The 19,663-nt window shown below is 34.9% G+C and overlaps 1 protein-coding gene across 5 annotated transcripts in view; it reads right to left on the bottom strand.

Moving 5' to 3' along the window:
- The window catches only part of LDB3 (LIM domain binding 3), a 120,246-nt gene that overhangs the window by 14,289 nt on the left and 86,294 nt on the right, over positions 1 to 19,663 (bottom strand). For 3 of the 5 annotated variants that reach the window (XM_032191386.1, XM_032191390.1, XM_032191387.1), the window contains exons 9-11: positions 15,934 to 15,969; positions 10,263 to 10,433; positions 942 to 1,069 (exon numbers count right to left, since the gene is read on the bottom strand). In XM_032191386.1, coding sequence (XP_032047277.1) covers positions 942 to 1,069; positions 10,263 to 10,433; positions 15,934 to 15,969 — 335 coding nt within the window. The remainder of the gene's footprint in view (positions 1 to 941; positions 1,070 to 10,262; positions 10,434 to 15,933; positions 15,970 to 19,663) is intronic. The other 2 variants (XM_032191388.1, XM_032191389.1) reach the window with 2 other exon arrangements.

Genomic DNA, 19,663 nt, shown 5'->3' with positions numbered 1-19,663 from the left:
TCTGAAGTGGCTTTTTCCCACCTTTTTATACAAATAAATACAAAGATAAATCAATCTGTTTTATATTTAAGTAAAATTTTAACATTTAATTTTTAAAATTTAACAGTTTAATTTCAGTAGGTCCAAATACAAAGCATTACAGAAAAAAAAAACACCAACAGTTTAAGATTGTTAGAATTGTTGGCCTTTTCATATTTACTTGACTGTCAAAATATAAATCAACTTTTTAGTTCTCTTGCTAAGGTCAGAACAAATTTAATTTGAAACAGAACTGCATTTAGACTTATATTGTTGCCTCATGTAATTTGTTCATTTTGAAGGCTCACATTTTGGTCATCAATGGTTTTGGAAGTTCACTCCATTTGTGACACATCAATTCAACTGGGATTTAAATAACATCAAGGAGCATATTTTCCACACAAATGAATAATCAAATATATTCCTCCAGTAATTGAATCTGTGGGAAACGGAAGCATAGCATAAGTATTTTAACAGGTCACTCTTTATTCCAAATATAAGCCTGAATTTTAGAGGTTCAATATATGGCCTTATCTATTTTGCAAAAAGGCTACTTTACTTATTTCATCTCCTTCCTGACATATACATTTTCCAGATGGTTTATCAATTCCGAAGTGCCCTGGGATTCCTAAAAGGGTGCACTAGGCTATTTTACAAATGCATTTATTTGGAAAAGTTGGGTCACACATTGTTCTTAGAAACTTTTCCCTTGCTTTTCTTTTTCTTCCTCCTTCGTTTCACATTTTCCACTCTAAAGCATGATATAATGTAATCCTTGATCTGAAGCAAATCTAGCAATCCAGCAGCATTTGGTTCCATCTATATAGATCTTTTTAGATGTGTGTGTGTACTATTGCAAAAATGCACATATTCTTTTTCTAAAAGAAATGCACATATATTTCATTACTCAGAAGTCTCCTTACCTGGCTGGTAGACAGAGGGCTTTATGCTGGCAGTAGTGATAACTCTTGGTTTCGAAGCAGCAGAAGCAGCAGGACTTTCACCATAGCTTGCAGAAACAGGCATTGGTGTATATGACTGGGTTGTGTTTCTAAAAGCAAAATGAAGGTATGAACAACTTTATATATAAACAGCAGAAGTTACTGATTAGGAAATCAAGAGATCTGGAAGCTTCCATAGTATGCCAAAGGTATCGTCCTTGAGAGCTACAGAGAGAATACTTTGAGATTCATTAATCATTGCTAAGAAAGGCTTGGACAGTTCTTCAGAAAGAAAAAATAACTGGATAAGGGTTTTAAATAATGCCAAGTTGCTGTTGTCAGAGAAGACAGCTTACTGAAGGAATAAGACAAATTTATTAGACATTCTCAGTTTAAGAATGGATAGGACGTCAGGAACATGCACAAAAAGTTTTGGTTTTCTGGCCCCTTACAAACCAACAAGCCTGTTCTTGTCCAAGATAAATCAATGGGGGATTCCTCATTGACTTAAAAAGATACTGGCTCAGAAGCACAATTTATGGAATTTAATTACTAACTACTGGTTATATAAACATAGTACTCATTTCAAAAAGATTAGACTGCTCTTTAAAAAAAAGATTCCTGAAACTTTTCCATATTTGGACTGAGATTAATTTATGTTAAATTTTCTAATGCTTGGATTCAGCTAACTGAAAAGCACATGATATGCAATACTGTGATGTGATTTCTGCATTCCTTGACTAAAAACCTTTGCTCGGGGTTCCAAACATTAATAAGGAATCATTTTTCTTCATTTTACGGATCAAATAATCATTCTGAGTTTGATTATATTAGCACATAGAAGTCATACGCCTCTTCTATTTGCTTTTTACTTAGGATGGCTCTATTTGATGATTCTATTTGTAATAATTTTGATTAATTGACTGCTAAAAGAGCATAACAAACAAAGCAAGCAAGAGAGAATGCAATAAGGAAGAACACGGAAGAGGCAACAGATAGATACTGAGATCCCTGCAGTAAAAGAAACCATTTAGTGTTTAACATCTTTTATACTTACCCTGGTAACATATCTTTATCGTTTTTCCTTTCTGTTTCACTGTCTCAATAAGCTAGATACCTATCTATTTGTGCTGAGATTTTAGCATTTATTTTTATACTACCTTTGGCTGTAACAGACAGTTCACAAGCATAAGAATAAAAAAAATGTTCTGCTTTGCAAGATCAATGATTAATCTTTGCTTGTACTTTCTCTGACAATGGAAACAAAGTCTGGAGAGCATGTTATAATTTTTTAACTGTGACAAAACCAGCAAATTCCTTCCAGTAATGGTTAAAAAATCTTACAAACATAATATTTTGATTTGATTTTTAATTTTTTTTAATAACAAAACTATCCTGAAAACACCATTTTTTTCTGCTCTGACAGTGCTGATACTACAGATCTAGTATGCTGAGCATCGCTGCCTCAAGCCAATTTATTTTGCTTATTTATTTAGACCTGGAAAGACTGCTATTGCTATAATGATGAAAGCTCTTTATTTCAATACCTAGTCTAGGACTTAGGGCCAGATTTGGGACCATTTGGGCCCAACGGGCTCTCCAAGATGAACTATTTCACTGATTTTGGATTTAATGTAAATTCTGTTGTGCACTGTGCCAAGATTTTGTAACAACCAAAGCACAGTAAGACTTTTTACTTTCCATTCATAACATCTACTTCCTATTGATCCCTCCATATCTATAACGCATAAGAACAGACTGTACCTGGGGTCACTGGACAGAGAATCATTCCTCCCACTGTAGCACAGAGAGGAAGAGTGATACTTCACGTACGCTCACATCACACATATCTATTAAAATGTCTTTAGCTAAATATGCAGTATCTAAAGATTTTCCCTTGTTTAAAAATCTGTTGTTCAAGGTAAACTAGACAGAAAACCAGTAAAAAAACAAAACAAAACAAAACAAAACAAAACAAAACAAAAAAAAAAAAAAAAAAAACAAACACACATACTTACCTTTACAGGATCAGTGATCGACATTTACTATGTGGATTAAAAGATTTAAGTCATGTGTGTCATACAGCCTTAATATGAAAATGACACACAATCAGGAAAGCCTACTGCCAGGGGTGCAGGTCCATTGGTGTAAAGACTCATTTCAACATCTCTTAACGCACAAAACACAACAAGTTCTGAGCCAGATTAGTGATACTTAGACTGCCATGAAGAAAAATGTTTTGTTTTTTGTTTATAAAGCTAATAGCATAATAAAACCATGCTACCAGATTTCCTTGTATGTGTAGGGAAAATAAGTTAAAAAGACAAAAACAATACCAAAAAGAATTGTATTCTTAGTATCAAATTCATGACAAAATTAGAAGCCAACTACTGAAATATTTTACAAATATATGATGCATATTAAATACAATAAGGAAGATAAAAAGGGTTGTCAGAGAAATAAAGTGTTATACTACATCATTAAGGGTTTTAGTGAAGTTAAAATATTTATCAAAATTTTGCTGAAGAAAAGGAAATAGCATATCATTAAAAAAAAAAAAAAAAATGAAAGAAGAAAGAAAGAAAAAAGATGTCCTAAGTGTTGAAGATGCCCTCATGTAACAGGAAGCAATGACATATAAAAAGCAGTGAAAGCACCTTTACTGAATTTATCTGTAGCAGCCCATGGCATGTGACAGGCAATGAATTAAATACTGGCTCTGAAAACTATTAGTTGTAAGAAAGTAAACATTTCTAAGCAGATTTTCATGTTAATACTTCGCTAGATGCCTATTAGCAGCAATAAACTGTTAAGTGCTTTCAAGGTAGAGTAGCTGCACAAAACGTTTTTATACCTCTTCTTTGACTGGTAGCTGATGGAGGTGGAAGAATGCCGGTTGAAACTAAAATGAGACAAAAGTTGTATTTGAAAAAAATATACCAAGAAAACTGGGATATCTTGTCCTACAGTGAATTTCTTCATGAATAGGAGCTACTCTTAGTAAATGCTATAGTAAGCAACATGTACATATTTATAATGATACCAGATCAGGATTACATTACATTTTGCTTAACTTAACCAGGGAATCATACTGAAACCTCAATAAGGGTAACAAGTAAATGAGCTGAGTATATTGCTCCATAAGCTGCTGTCACCCAGTTTTGTTTACTTTTTAGTTGTGGAATTCTGATTCAACCACTGAGTCTTTGACATTCACTATCAATTTGTATTATCACAGAAAATTAAGTTTCTTTTTGTCAGTATCAAAAGCTTAATTCATGTATCAGCAAAACTTGAATGAATGAATGTTCAATGTTCAGCTAAGTTTCCTAGGGAGTTATGAGTCAACGAGGATAACCCCGCAGAAAGGACAAGCAGAAAACAGTTGAAATGGCAGCATTAAGCTATCACGATCCGTTTCTCCATTGCAGTACCCTTCTACTGTTTGTGTGTTGATCATAGCTCTGGGAGAACAGGTAGATTTTTTTCCTTGGGGAAACTGTATCATTACAGAACAAATGATTCATTTATGTAAATGCAAGTACTGAAGATTTTGCACAACATATGATCTGAGAAACAAGAGGGTTCAGAATGAACACGAGTCCTGTCTAAATGCACAGTTGTGTGGCAGCGATCATATCACACAGGAACACAGGCCCCATTTGCCAAAAATAACAGTAGGACCCCATCAGGTACCAGTTACTTTCTATGCTTTGGAGAATTGTTTTTTCTTCCCTTTACCCCAGACACAGTGCTTGGATTCAGACCCTAGAATCACAAGAGCTACCCCCCACTTTTTTTTTTTTTTCCCCCCAACCGTAATCCTGACTCTCCATTGCTTCTCCTGTTTTTATATTCCCAGAGTGCTGGTCTCACTGGTTGCCCTGCTTTTACCCTCCCAATGGAATCACCAATCACATAAAGAGCTTTGTGGCTTATTTAAAAGACTCCTGCTGTGCTTTCTTCTTTGTAAGCAAGATTGTAAGTGGAAAAGATTAACATTGCGGGTTTAAAAGTAAGGGAAATGTGATCAGTTAAAAATTAATGACTAAAAACATCCTTCTTCAAGAAGATTATGAAGATTTTACCCATGTTAGTCGTTATGTATATATACAGCCTTGCTCAAAAAAGCAAAAGTAAAAAATAAAAGTAGATAAAACTGACCTAACAAGCTTTAAAAAAGATTAAAATAGCTAAGGACATTGATCAAGAAATCCTCCTGCATTTTCTTGATAGACATTTTCTAAGGTATCTGAAGGAAGAAAAAACAAAACTATGGGATCAGTGCTGGGACATCCTTAGACTCATTCTACCTGAACAAATTTTACAGGACAGGTATACTGTTGTAAATAAGATTATCCATAAGATTATCCTAGTTCAAAATAAAATATGAACTACACTAATGCTCCAGTGGTATATGTCAAGGTGAAACCGAACCTTTTAAATCTGTATTTTTTCATGCTAATGCATTGCTTGATTTCTAAATGAAAACTATCAAATGCTCAACAATTTAAGTTTTAAATGAATTTAGAAACACCTTTTAGGCCCTCAGATAGACCACAATAGCTATTAATATGTGGCAGATTTTAAAATAAACAAATATGAAACTAGTGCACAAAGATAAAGAACAAATTTCAGCTGCAACATAACTTTCCAACAGAATGTAAATTTGCATCATGTACCTGATTGTCAGGGAAGCAATTTTTAACAAGTCTTACAAGTTTCTGATTTGCCTTTATGTCCTAAGGCTTGTTGCATTACTGAACTACCCGGAAAGATACTACCTAAGAGAATAATACATGCCTGCTGATCACAACGTCGTTGTATAACAAAATATATGTCAGCATGATACCTCTGTCATCCATTAGCAAGTAAGATTTTAGGGCACTGGAATACAAAGCTGATTGCTGTAGATTTTATATCTCTGACTTAGATAATTGCTGGCTATGAGCAGTAGCTTTTAGTAGTCTGATTAAAACATTGGACACCTGTTTTTCATAGATTCTCAGGGGCTTTCAGGTTGGGAAGGACCTCAGGAGGTCTCTCATCCAAGCTCTTGCTCAAAGCAATGCCAGCTCTGAGGTCAGACCAGGCTGCTCAAGGTTTTATCCAGTGTAGTATCAAAAACTTTCAAAAATGGAGACCGCTCTGCCTCTCTGTACAACCTGTTGCCCTGCTCGACTTGAAGGGTGGCTTAAGGTGTTTTCCTTAGCTAGTCAGAATCTCTCTTTTCAGTTTGCAATGCCTGGCTCTGTCCTCTTAATACTGATACGTAACTAGAAATGAATTAATAATTACAAATGATTTTATAGCTTCAAGGCCTCATATTGCTTCCCTTTGCTGAATGAAAGGCATGTGTAATTAAAGTGGAATGGATAATTCTGAATGAAGAAATAGTGTTATACTTGCTCTAATTTATTAGTTGTTATAGTTAGAAATATGTTCTCTCATTCAAGATACTTAGATACGTACAAGATACTTAGACACACAAATTATGAATAATACTTTTTTTTTTTTTTCCACTGAAGCGTAAAAAAAACCTTTCTAATCTAGGGTATGCAATAAAATAAACTTTATTGCAGTTTACTGATGGATCCCTGAAAGTGATATATGCAATGAACGCATCTGTGATTTTATCTTTCTGGATTGCTACAAAGTTGTTGACTAAGTAAAAGTTTTTCATTATCTAATAATTATTCTTAAAAGAGCTAGAGCCTGTTATGAAGTTATCTCAATGAAATTACTGCAGAAATAAGAAGTGCTACATGCTGTATTACTACATGCAGGCTACTATGTAAGACCTATTACTAGCTCTTTTGTGTAATTCTCACTTAAGGTAGTAAAACACAAAGGAAATCTCTTATGCAGATATGTAAAAATACACCTATAATATCAAGATTTATACGGGTCCTATGATATAGAGTGATGAAGTAAATAGATATCCACTGACTAGCCAAAATAGTCAACTTGAATTTCATTTCATGTTCTCACTGATGGACATTTCAGTCCTTAGCTTGGAGAAATACTAAAACTGAGTCTCTTCTGGAGCTCAGAAAAAAATAAATGGATTTTGCACACCAGTGTTATAAACAAGCTCAAATACACACAGTTATTATTGTTGATCAATAAGCATGGGTCTTTTTTTTTTTTCTTATTAAAGGCTTTTAACAGACTCCTAGAAGAGCTATGTAGTATGTAGGACCCTATTATCATAAAGCTATGTGATAATTCCAACTGACTGGAAGAGATTTGGTAGTTAAACAAACATCAGATAAAATAATACCTAATGACATATAAGAGCCTAATCTGAGCACAAAACTGAGCACAAAGACAGTGTAAGAATTACTTCTGAAATGCACTGAGCACTCATAATTTGAAAATTAGGTCCTCTTACAGTATTTTAAGATGGATACCCACAAATAATGAATTACCTACATAACTAATCTCTTGGGAATTTTGCAAGCTCATACATTAAACTAGATGTCACTGGCAGTAAAAACCCTTGCAAAATCTTCTGTTCCATTCTGTCCTTCCATTCTGGGTAACACTCTTTGTGACATTCACCAAATTCATGATGTAATTAGAACTGAAGATATGAGTATTGTACTTCCACCCGAATATATGGAATTGCATCAACAGTTAGTTTTACTTCTTACCTTTTAGCAGCTTCATACAGGGAATTATAGAAACAAAAAGCCATGCTTACATCCTAAAACTCACAATTCTCCTGATCTTCTGTTCTGTAGCATTTCATTTTTGCATTGGTTTCAGTGATGTGAAGCCAACCAAAATGCTTTCAAGGATGTAACAGTGCATAGTGCTTAACTGCTGTTTTTATGATACTCTTGAATAAGATTATCTTACCTCTAATGCGTAGCCTTCAAACTTATATGCTTTGTTCATTTCAAGCAACACTTTTGGGTGATTCCTAACTACATTTTGTTTTAACGTAAAAAAGACTTGGGATAATGACCACTTCAAATGTATCGCTGACTCACTTTTTCATTATTTGTGAAGACTGTTCAAATAATGAACCTTAAAATCTACTGATTTTTCCTCTGTTAGTCTTGACAAAGTGTTAATGAAAGCTAAGAAAAAGTTTAGCAGTGGGACAGTACAGCAGCATTCTTTCTTGTGATAGATCCTATCTTTGCCTATCAGTAGTCTTTCATTAGCCACAACTAAGACTGTAATAAAAGGAGATCTGTGGTCCTTTGAGAGTGCATCAGATGCTTAAACTATGATCCCGTGTCTTGACCATGAGGAGAAAAAAAAAAAAAAAGTTTGTCATTCCTGCCTGGCCTTACTGAGGCCTGACACATCTTTTCATTTTAAGATGGCAAAAACAGGACAAATTAATCAACTGAAATACCTTTGATCTAAAAAGATGTTGTGGTTACATATCCTAAGACTAAACCTTAGGTGTTTACTGGCTGGGGTTTAATGTGAATGATCAAGCAAGAAGACTATTCCATTAAACACATCAAGCTTTTCAATGTTCTTCACAAAACCAATCTCTTAAGAAGCAAAAAACCTTAAAATTGAGAGAGTAATACAGAATCAAAACAAATTTATTAAAAAGAAACAGAAAAGAGCTTTGTAGATATACCTAGACTGAGATGAGATAGCAGATGAAATAGTGGAAGCTGCTAATGACATATTCTTGGACCCAAGGAAAGGCTTAGGTTGTGAAAGAGAGCTGGGGGCTGCAAGCACTCTGCAGAAGACACAGTAAAAGCATGAAAGTATGTACAAAATAATTTCACAGGGACAAAAATCATGATATCAGAACCAAGCTTTGTCGGAGTTCAGGTACAAGAGGACTGCTGCATAGTTACCAGGAACCGGTTTTCTGTAGTGTACATCTGCAGACTTACAGAATAGCACAACCAAGCAACAACCCTACAAACACAAGACAAAATGCACACATAATGTAAAAGATCTTAAAAACAGAATGTATTGAAAACTAAGACAGACAATATTTCAGGACAGGACTTTTGCCAACAATACGTATTTTTACCTGCAAGACCTGAGGATGTTTGAGTCTGAATTCAAGCTAAACATTTTAATATGAAAGCAATACCAGATAAAAGATTCTCCTTAAAACTTATGGCATGATTAGTTGAATAGAGGCATTTGTTTTTGAGGCATGTATTAGATAATTCTTTTTATTTCATGTTACAGTTTCAACAACAGGATAAAATTGCTTTAGCCATATCATTATTTCAGGTGACACGCCTTTCAGCACAGTTCTGAATTACAGTATAATACGTTATTCAAACCTCCTTTGCTGGCTGGACGACTGGTTTTCTTGCACTGAAATAAAAACTCTGGAATCCAGTAGGTGATGATTTGGAAAAAAATGACTGAAGTGAAAAACTAAGTAGTTGGTATTCGTATATAATTTAAGTGAAATAGACAAAATTAAACAAGAAATAGAGCTAAGAACACTTCCAAATCTATTAACAGAATTCTAAGATATGGCAGACTACATCTTAGATCTCACTTATTTAAAGTAGTTTGTATTACTGATTGTGTGTTTTTCCTAGGATTTTTTAAAGCAGGATAAAATATAAACATTTTAGGAATATTAATGTAGCAAAACCCAAAGAAGAACAAATAATATACAGCAAAAATTCACTCGTACTATCCCCAAAACTGCTGTAATGTGACGGCAGCATAATTCCCATCTATTTCTTCACAGACTGAGACTTATTGCTTTTGATATACCACTATAACTCCTAGAAACTCACATTAGCTCTATAACTGAATTGCATTAGAAAAAAAAAAAAAAAGAAAGTAGATCAAACTATTAGAGATGAATTGCACTCAATCATAAGATGTGTGGTTTTACTGGTCACTGTGCACCCTGTTCTACTGACATCTGCTACAATATGATAAGCTCCATCACATGAGTAAATTACTTAGTTTTTTTGAATTTTCCATTTCATGTCGTACTTTAGAAACACTATTAAAAGAAGCTGTGAGATGTTGTTTTGGTTTCATTACAAGCAGTGAAAAAAAAACACTTGGTTTTAACCCCAAACTTGGTTTTTTTTGAAAATGTAAGGTATATACCAGACAATGCTATTTAAAAAAAAAATTAGGCCAGTTTTATTTTGCAAGTTCTTCGCAAACATGAATGTACTTTAAAATAAGAAAGCAAAACAAAACAAAAAACTAAAAGCATATAAAAAGGCTACAGCATGTACATACAACATTCGTAAGTTTAGAATGTGTATGCAGCATTTCCAGAGCCATACAGGAGTACATCTGCAAAAGGAAAAAGCAACAAAGCGTTACCTTTGGAAGGAGGATGAGAAAGACTCTTGCACTACTGAGGTGGGAGTGGTTGCTGGCGGTGTCATCAGACTGGCTGTATTTTGAGCAGCAGTAGCAGGCTGATGTGCTGAAGCATGTGGTGCAGGCGCAGAGGCAGAGCTGGTAGACACCGGAGCATGCTCAACAGGGATACTAATTAGAGTTAAATTAAATAAAACAAGAAGCATCTTAAAAAGGTGCATATTTAAATGCAGAGCATGAAACCTATGTTTGCAGCTGAATCTGCAAACATAGTAGCAGGCTGTGTTACTGAGAGAAAAGCACAATTATTGGGGGGGGGGGGGGGAATAAAAAAGACATTTGTTAGGCCTTTTCATATGAGCAGTTAAGACTGTAATGCAGTTTTTGGTCCTGACTGAAATTTATCCCAGATCTTATACAACACTGAAGTCCTCTTCCTACTGAAGCCAGAGACAGGGAGCGTGGTGTGCAGTACTTTGATAGTTGTATAGACCCTGTCACAAACTCTTTGAGTTAGGATAAATTTCATGCGATATTTACTCCAGGAGCTGAAGTTTACATTAAAGAGTAAACCTCCTAATTAGATGAAGAAAAGCAGTTTAAGGAATATTATTACAGTTTTGTAGCAGCAGGTTTCCTGCAGGTTCTGAAAGTCTAGAGATATAGTCAGCACGCTTCTGTGCTGACTTCAGTCAGTTTTCTGCCCTATAGGTACTGGAAAGATGTGTTTAAGAGTCCACTGTTTGTTAGCTCATCTCTGCCCTAAATTCACCCCATGTTATGCTGGCCAACCTATCAAATGATGAGACACCTCACCTTTTTACACATAAGAAGAGTATGTAAGAAAAAAAAAAAGTAGCATAACATTTTACTGTCTTAGGTTTAAAACCACTTGGGTGATGAGCATGAGTTATCCTTGGGGTCCTCTTGTGGCACAGATAAAATAAACATTTATACTTCTCTGTTATCATGTTATCTTTGATTGCAAAATAGATTTAAATAAACAAAGTTTAGTCTTGTATCCTGTGGCCATTTTGCTAAGGTCTTGCACTGCTTGCTATGTGAGCATGCAGTGCTCGTTAACGTATTTTAGCCTTACACTGTCACTCAGATTGGAAAGTATTATTCATCTGTTACAGACAGACAAATTGGGTAAAGTTGATCCATTAAACAACCTTGAAAGATAACAGAGTTAAAAATTGAAACAATCTTTTGTGAGGTTCAGTTCGTCTCCCACTAGCTCTTCTTAATATCCAATGAAAAAAAAATATATATTTTGACAGATTTACAAGATTCTAGGTCTTTGCTGATTGTGTCAATGAATTGGATATTAACAAAAGGAGAGTAATATGTATATTCATTATTTAGTTGTCAATAAAACAAATAAAAATTACTATGTCATTTAAAAGTTCTCGGTGGGGGAGTGGGGAGTTCTGTCTTTCAGCCATTCTGTCTAATATTTTCTTTTGCTTCTCTCAGAAACACTGATCTTACAAGTTGCACTCCTCAGGAGCTAGAACGAGCGTTTAGTACTTCAGAATTCAGGACACCTCTTGCTCTTCAAGGGACTGTCCCATTTCCCCTGTCCTCCTCTCATATGACACCTTGTTCTGTGGGTTTGGTAGTCTAAGTGATGGTGTCTCTTATTTCAGCTAAGTATTTTACTGTTTGATTAGCTGAAAAGGAAGCATTTTTGCTACATCTATCAATTAAACATAGCAAGTGAACTTTTGAAAATACTAACCTTGTTTGCAATTCTGGATTTCAAGTCATTATGTGAAAAACTTTTGCCTCACTTTTGCAAAAGTTTGTTCATCATAATCTGCATTTAAATTAGAGATTAACTCTCCCTCTTGATGCATTTGCATTATGTTGTAAATTTTTCCACGTCATTAATACTGCATCAGTTAGATAGCTATGTAGCAAAGTAACTGTATCGTACACATCACAGCTATGGATCATGGGCTAGTCTATTCCTGAGTTTTAAGGTAAAGGAATACTCTCACAATTCCCCCCACCAGCAACAACAGGCACTGGAATTTTCACATTACATGATGTTGACTCTAAATTTTGTACTTACACATCTTTGATTGAGCAAACATGAAAGGACAAACTGTACAATATTATATTCCATTTTATAATGGAATTTCATGCATGTCCTAAAAAAACCCAGTGATTTCACCTATTTTGTCTATTTTCACTGAAATGAAAATTGTTACAGATATCAAAAGAATCAAAACTTCATACCTTAAATAGAAGAAAATAGTGAGGGTACTTATATGTCGTAACAATCTCCAAAATGTTAACCAAAACACATACTCATTGATACACATTAAAGAAGAAAGAAAGAAAAAAAAAAAAAAAAAGAGGAAAGAGGGAAAGAGGAGAATGTATGTAGATATGGACCTGTGTGGAGACAGATGTCAACTGGACAAACACATATGAACTAAATGCAAATATACTGAAATACCTTAAAAAAATAAGGGAAATAGAAAGAAATTTTATCTTACATGCTGTAATAGATTTTTAATGTGAGTAAAATGTTAGAGGCTTGATCACATTCCTGCAGGGCAGAACACATTAACTGTTTAACAGAAAAAGGAAGTAGAATAGATATAAATGAAATATATAAAAACCTTAAAACTCAGGGTGATCTTATTACATGTAATGTGTACATTTGGTAACTAATTCTCTTTTATAGAAAGAATTCAGACTAACTTGACTGTTTTTAATTGACCAACCATGAATGCTAATTAGATATTTTATGTAGATATTAAATATTTTTTCCCCAAATCACCTTTCTAGAATTTCAATTTATTATTATTATTTTTTTAAGTTATTCAGGCATGGAAGAATTTTGGTAGTTTGTAAACATGAATGCCATTTTATAAAAAAGTCACCTATTTTAACAGCTTCATTATTAAGTTTGTTTTCTATTTTAAACAGGTATTCTGTATGCTTTTAATCTTTACAGTATTTTGCATTTTAGGGAAAATCAAAGGAAATGTATTTTCTGAAACATCTCTGTATTTCTAACAAACATAAAATGCATGATGTGAGTAAGTTAAGTGGATGAACACAAACACATACTCTACTTGACCGATTTTCACTCATGAAAAGTAACACAGATCAGTAGAGGTTAAGAGGATAATAATGGTTAACAACCATAATGAGGAAACAGAGGAACAAATGCACTCAAACATTAAAAATAAATTGCAGATGACTCTTGGTGATCTCAGTAGAGTCCTAAATTATGTGACTTTCTGTCCAAATAACAATTGAATAGATTATTACAGCTGCACTTAGTCTCCTTTATATAATGCATGAAGTCCTTTTTGTTTCAAGTCATCCAACAGATGTCTTGTATAAAATTGAAAATATAAGGGTCAAAATCAAAACGAATAGGCAAAACTTATCTGTTTTACATTAGCATTTTTAGAAAAAAGTGCTGGAGAAGATATTTAGAGAAAGACTGTGGAAGAATTTTGCATTTGAATATGTGAATGCTTGTAGAAATACAGTGAATAGTATCAACTGCTGCTTTTCTGCAGAAGGTGCTTAATGGCTCTAGCCTGTATATTCTAGATAAAATCCTTAAGAGTGTCACTTTAACATGTAAAATCCATGGGAATTTGAGGTTGCTGGAATTTATGGAACTTACGCATCTGCCTTTTAGGCCATGGGCATTTCTGTCTGGAGGAGTTAGAGATTGTTATTACCAAACCATTCCAAAGCTCCAAACCAGGTCAGTTACGCAGTTACACGTCACAGTGTACCTTCGATTACTGGATGAAGTTAGAGGGATTTTCTGGCCAGTAGTGATGAAACTGGCTTCCCTCTGACTTGTACCCGCTCCAAGCCTCACAGACCCCTTGGAGGCCACTGGCTTAGCATTGTCAGTGCTGGCATCCTTGGTGCATGACTGAGGAGGATGCCAAATACTTGAGGTCACATACTGTGGCGCATGTGTAGTAGCTGAAGGCCTGGGTAACAAAAATTACAAGGGAATTTGTAAATGAGATATTTGTTATCATGTCACCTAGATAACAGCAAGTTTTTGAGGGAGAGGGAGAATTCCAGCCATAGAAGAAGCTGGTTGCTTTAACAGAAAAAGGGTTGTTTGGTTTTTGTTGTTTTCAGAGATACTTGGTGTTCTCTACCCATGCCAAATAAAGTAGCACCTTAGAACACTAATACCTGCCCCTTTAAGACAGCAGTTATTATTTGTATGCAGCAGGCAAAGCTGGGGCAGGAGGGCCACACAAGAAGACGAACAAAGGTGCTGAACCTCTTAACTGAAAAGTCAAGTCTGGGTCTAATAATGAAGGCTTAATTTTTCTGTCTTCTCTTTTTCCTGGAAGATTTAAATCTGTAAGTACCCAGCAGTGTCCTCTTTTTGTATCCCTAAATTCCTTACACCATAGGAGATCATCATGGTACTGCATTTGAAATTGTGACAAAGCTTGATAGTTCATTACAGCTTAAGACCAGGAAAGGATTTAAGAACCCAAAAAAGTACCTTGCGTTAAATCTGGAAACCATATTGCTAGGCATACCAAAATAAGACACATAGCAAAGCTGTGATGATAACGGATGTAGAGAAAAGCTATGGTGTGACAAACCATGCAAGATTAAGGCAATGTAGTGTGACACTAACACCAGTCATACATCAGAAACTGTTCCTGGTAAAATCCAAAAGAAGAGATTTCAGTGGAGCAGCTGCACAGTCCTGTAGATGGTTTTGCAAAAGTCAAACAGCTACTGAAATGCTAACGTGTTACTTCAGTTTTCAATTTAATTTATATACACTTGTTATGCAGTAATCAAGGGGTTTATTTAATTCTTCTGACAGAATTCTTATTTTACCTAGCGTTCCAAGTACCAGTTACCATTGCTCGTGTCATTAGTGAGGATAATGCTTACACTTGGATTTTAGTTCTGGGTGACCTTTGTTCAAATGCGAGAAGTCTTAAAAACAAAGTAGTTGTGCACTGTTTATGGAGGGATGAACAAGACAGAAAAGCAGTGAGGTAAAATTTGTTTCATGGCATGAACTAATAAGAGGCATTTCTTTGCTCCATTAAATAACCGATCAGACTAATTTACTTTGTTCCAGTACTTGTGTGTACCTTTATAGATATGTTTCTATATGTAACTGCAAAGTGTGCTGGGATTCTTTGGTAGAAAACCACTTTTGAATTGAGGGAAGTTACTTACAGTGGTGTGTTTTGAACCTCAAAGTCCACCAAGGATAAAATAACATATGCAAGAATCAGATATAAAAATGTTCTCATAATACCCAAAAGACTCTTTGTTAGATCTTAAAAGCATCTTGAACAACCTAGACAAAGTTTAAAATGGAAATTGTTCTTAAAACCCTATCAAACACGCAACATTCCATTTCAACAAGACCTGATAAAAGCTTCTAATTTTTCAGGCTTATAAGTTGAGCTACTCGATCCACCCTCCCCTGTTTCATAGTTTGCTACCATCTCACAGAAATTTGAACTCTACATTAAAAAGAAATGCCCAAAAACCTGTTTAGTTGCAACCTCTATCCGTAATTGCCCACTCAAATTGTACAAATTTCATATGGCTTTGAGGTAAGAACAATGAGTAAAATTGAGACAAATTGAATAGGAATAAACAGAACACGCAGAGCAGACATTACCTGTTTTCTGATGCTGCTGCAACATTTTCCTTGTCTCTGTGAAAGGAGGGGATACCATATGAATAAAACAAATGCAACTCTAAGTGGTGCGGGGGGAAAACAAAAACAAAACACAAAAACAACAACAAAGAAAACCAACCACACAGGACAAAGGAAGATGAATTGAGGAGAAATGTTTGGTTGCCAAAAGCATCCTAGAGTGGTTGCTTGTAAATAAAGCTGAGAGAAACACTTTCAGCTCTCCAAGCAAAACCCACTGAATTTGCAAGCTTCCTGTGAACTTTTTCTCTTGTTCAATATTAAAGAAAAATGAAGAGAAATTAACAGTTACAAATCTGGCATTATCTACATATATAATTTTAGGCGTAATTTTGACTTTTGTTTAAAGTTCTCTTTTAAAAGAAAAATACAATTGTATTCCAGCAAAACATAATCTGATGCTAACTCCAAGTGGTAAAAATCTGACTTGGGCAGTCCTCAAAGATCCAATACTATGAAGTGATAAGGAATTAAATAGTTAACAAAGACTCACATCTGATGGACTGTATATGTCTGGCCTCACTTAAAAGTTCTCTGTCCTGCCCAAATAAGTACTAGTTTTCTCAGTTCTAAGTTTGATTAGAAACAAGAAAAGTCATCCCTTCAGAAGTGAGAAGTAAGTCCACCTCAATTTCAGCGATAGAACATTGAGCTGTTATCCTGTAAACACTCACACACGCCTACAGAAATAAATGATCAGTTTAAGTGCAAGCAACTGCATAGTTATGGAAGAAGACAACAAATGGGTATTTTTGTGAACACTATAATCCTTAAACTCTAGACTCCTGTTTGAAATCCAATTGAGTTAAATAACTGAGATAAGTCTCAATATTTAGCAATACGGTGGGTTACATCTTTTCTTAGTCAATACGTTGTGCTGAAATTTCAGCATGCTTAAAGTTAAAATATGCCATATTAGATCCATAACTGGGATCTAAAATTACAAGACACAAAGTGAATTTAACCTCATTTGACCAACTGAACCTCCTTTCTGAAAAGTTCTTCAGTAGAAGAAATACAATAATTTATTTAACTTGTTTTGTTGAGTGCCAACCATTGCCTTAAATTACGTTTCAAAGACTGTTCTTAGTATTTTCTGCATTATTATTAGTAGTTTATATATTGGTCTGTGTTTATTTATGTACACATGCATACATACACACATTTCCCTTAGTTTAGCAGCAGTAAAGTTATAAACACCAGTCCATCAGCAAAGATTTGGGCATAGATACTCTTCCAATAGATACCCTTCCAATTTTTAAAAGTTCTTGACTAAAACGTAACCCCAAAATAAATGAATTGAAGCCAGACTTTCAAACACAGAAGTAGATCTGAAATGAGCCTCAGATGTGTCTAAGAATATTACTCTCATCAGAATGGAAGAATCTGACTAGAACATAAATACCACCTAATAAGATGAATTGTTCACCACTCTAAAGCAATGAGAAACCAAACGCTATCTGTATGGTAACCAAGCCGCAAGTTCACTGGAATGTCCTGTGTTGGAAAGCCAGGCAGAAACAAAGTGGGGGAGGATGCATTAGAAACTGGTGGGGGTACAGGTAGGACAGGAGAGTGTTAGCATACACAGAGCCATAATCATGCACCAGACTTAAAAAACACAGTTGCAGCCAAAAGAGAATAAGGCACTGTTTATTCCCAGTGTTACCAAATATTCATGAAAAAAATATAGGCAAGAGGAAAAGGCAGGCAGTTAGGGGTAGGGCAGAAGCAGCATTAAACCTCTGGTGTTACTATTAATTTGATCAAAACTCTTCCACTCTCCTCACTGTGGCTATACTGAAAAACACAGAATCCCAGAATCACTTGAATTGCAGAATCACTTGACTGGTTGGGATTTTACAAAAGCTTTTTTCCTGAGCGTATCAGTATAGGATAATGTTAAATGACAATGGCAGGGGGAGTTTTGAAGGTTACAGATAGAGAGAGATGTATAGTAAACATACTTCCACAGAATAAAGCAAAGGAAACGGCAGAGAGTAAAGGAAAGACAAGTTCAAAGTCACACAATAGTTCCTTGACGGTTTACTTTTAGGAACTATTTCTCTTCCCAGTCAATAGGCATAATTCCTGTTCCGCTAATGGTGAGAAAGGTCAAAATTAGATCTGACTTTTATTGGTGATACTCGTATTTTGAGGAACAGGCTATTGAATTTCCAGCCTTTACATTCAAACTGTTTTTGCAATCTAAATGCAGAATTCATTTTACTTTTGAGTCAAACACATCACCGGGACAGGTTTGGTAAACTCGATACCTTTACATGAAAGAATTTGGCTCAGAATATTAGGAACACTTTGTATCTTTGTGGTTACACATGCTGCTCAAATAAATGACACTAGTGTTGAACTACCTGGGCAAGATTTAATATTAATGGTTTTGTTTTGTTGCTTCTACAGTCCCTTTAGGTCCCTAGCTAAAATATCTTTTGATAGAAAGGCCTTAGTCAATGATTATTTGAGAGAACACTCGAACTCCCACAGCTTTCATTAAATATTGGACATGTCTCAAACAAGACTTCTGTACGCAGCAGACTGTCTATCCCAATAACTCGGTATGTTATACAATGGAAGCTATGAAATGTTTCTTTCTCACAAAGCTATGCTACGTGATACGGTCATAAAGACAGAGTGAATGGAACGACTTGGATAGCATCCTTCCCTCCCCCACAATAGCAAGAGCTGTATCAGTTGGGGTAACAAAATGCAAAGTTCATTTGCATTGTGTTCATTCAGCTTGTGCGTTCTAGTGGACACTAAGATAGGGAGAAACTTCAGAGAGCTTCTAATAACTGATTCTGATGAATCTGAAATGTATGTGCTGAACAGCAGAACACTTTACCATTTTATATTTGGAAACCAAATGGAAAAAGATTTCCAAACAGTCACATACATGTAACAAGCTAATCGAGATTTTGAGAATGTGCATCTATGTTCCATCTACTTTCCCCTTAGAGGATCTAGACACTCTTGAACAGCTGCTTGTTGTTCCACTAAAATGTAGAGACAGAATCATTTAATCTGTAATGAAGATCCGAAGGCATTGGGAAAGATTGGCGTCCTGAGAGACCACATGGTCTTTCAACTTTTCTTTCAGTACTGAAGTAATAAATGAACACCATAATTATTTATTCTCAGCATTGCCATGCAGCAAATTGTTCTCATTTTACAGATGATGAACTAAATAGAATTGCCCATGGCCAGATAGAAGGTCTGTGGCAGGACGGAGAATTGAAATTAGTCAATCCCCCAAACTCAACTAAGTATTTAAAATACCAACTCTCACTGTCTTTAGTAAGAAATAAAGGAACTATTTTTATAGATACTAATTGAATTATAAATATCAATTTACAAATTTATAAATTCACTTTATTAGTATTTTCCTGTATTGATCATCCAACAGTCTTCTAACAAAGAAGATGCCTGACAGATCTGCTGTCAAAGAGTAAATAGTTACTAAGACTTACAGATGGGTCTATAGGGTCTCCTGAAATTAAAAATTCTGTTTTTCTACCAGCATGTTGTGAATTCTCAGGACTTTTCCTTATTAGACTAATAATAGCTTTCATCCTAACAGATGCTTATATTTACATAAGCATATTTACCTATGGATAAAATTTCCTTTTAAGAAAATAAAGTCACAAAATAATTAAAAAAAAAAATCTTATAGGTT

Source organism: Aythya fuligula, chromosome 7 (genome assembly GCF_009819795.1).
Source record: "Aythya fuligula isolate bAytFul2 chromosome 7, bAytFul2.pri, whole genome shotgun sequence".
Lineage (NCBI taxonomy): Eukaryota > Metazoa > Chordata > Aves > Anseriformes > Anatidae > Aythya > Aythya fuligula.
Note: the sequence above shows the minus strand (reverse complement) of the source record. Positions and strands in the feature narration are given on the sequence as shown.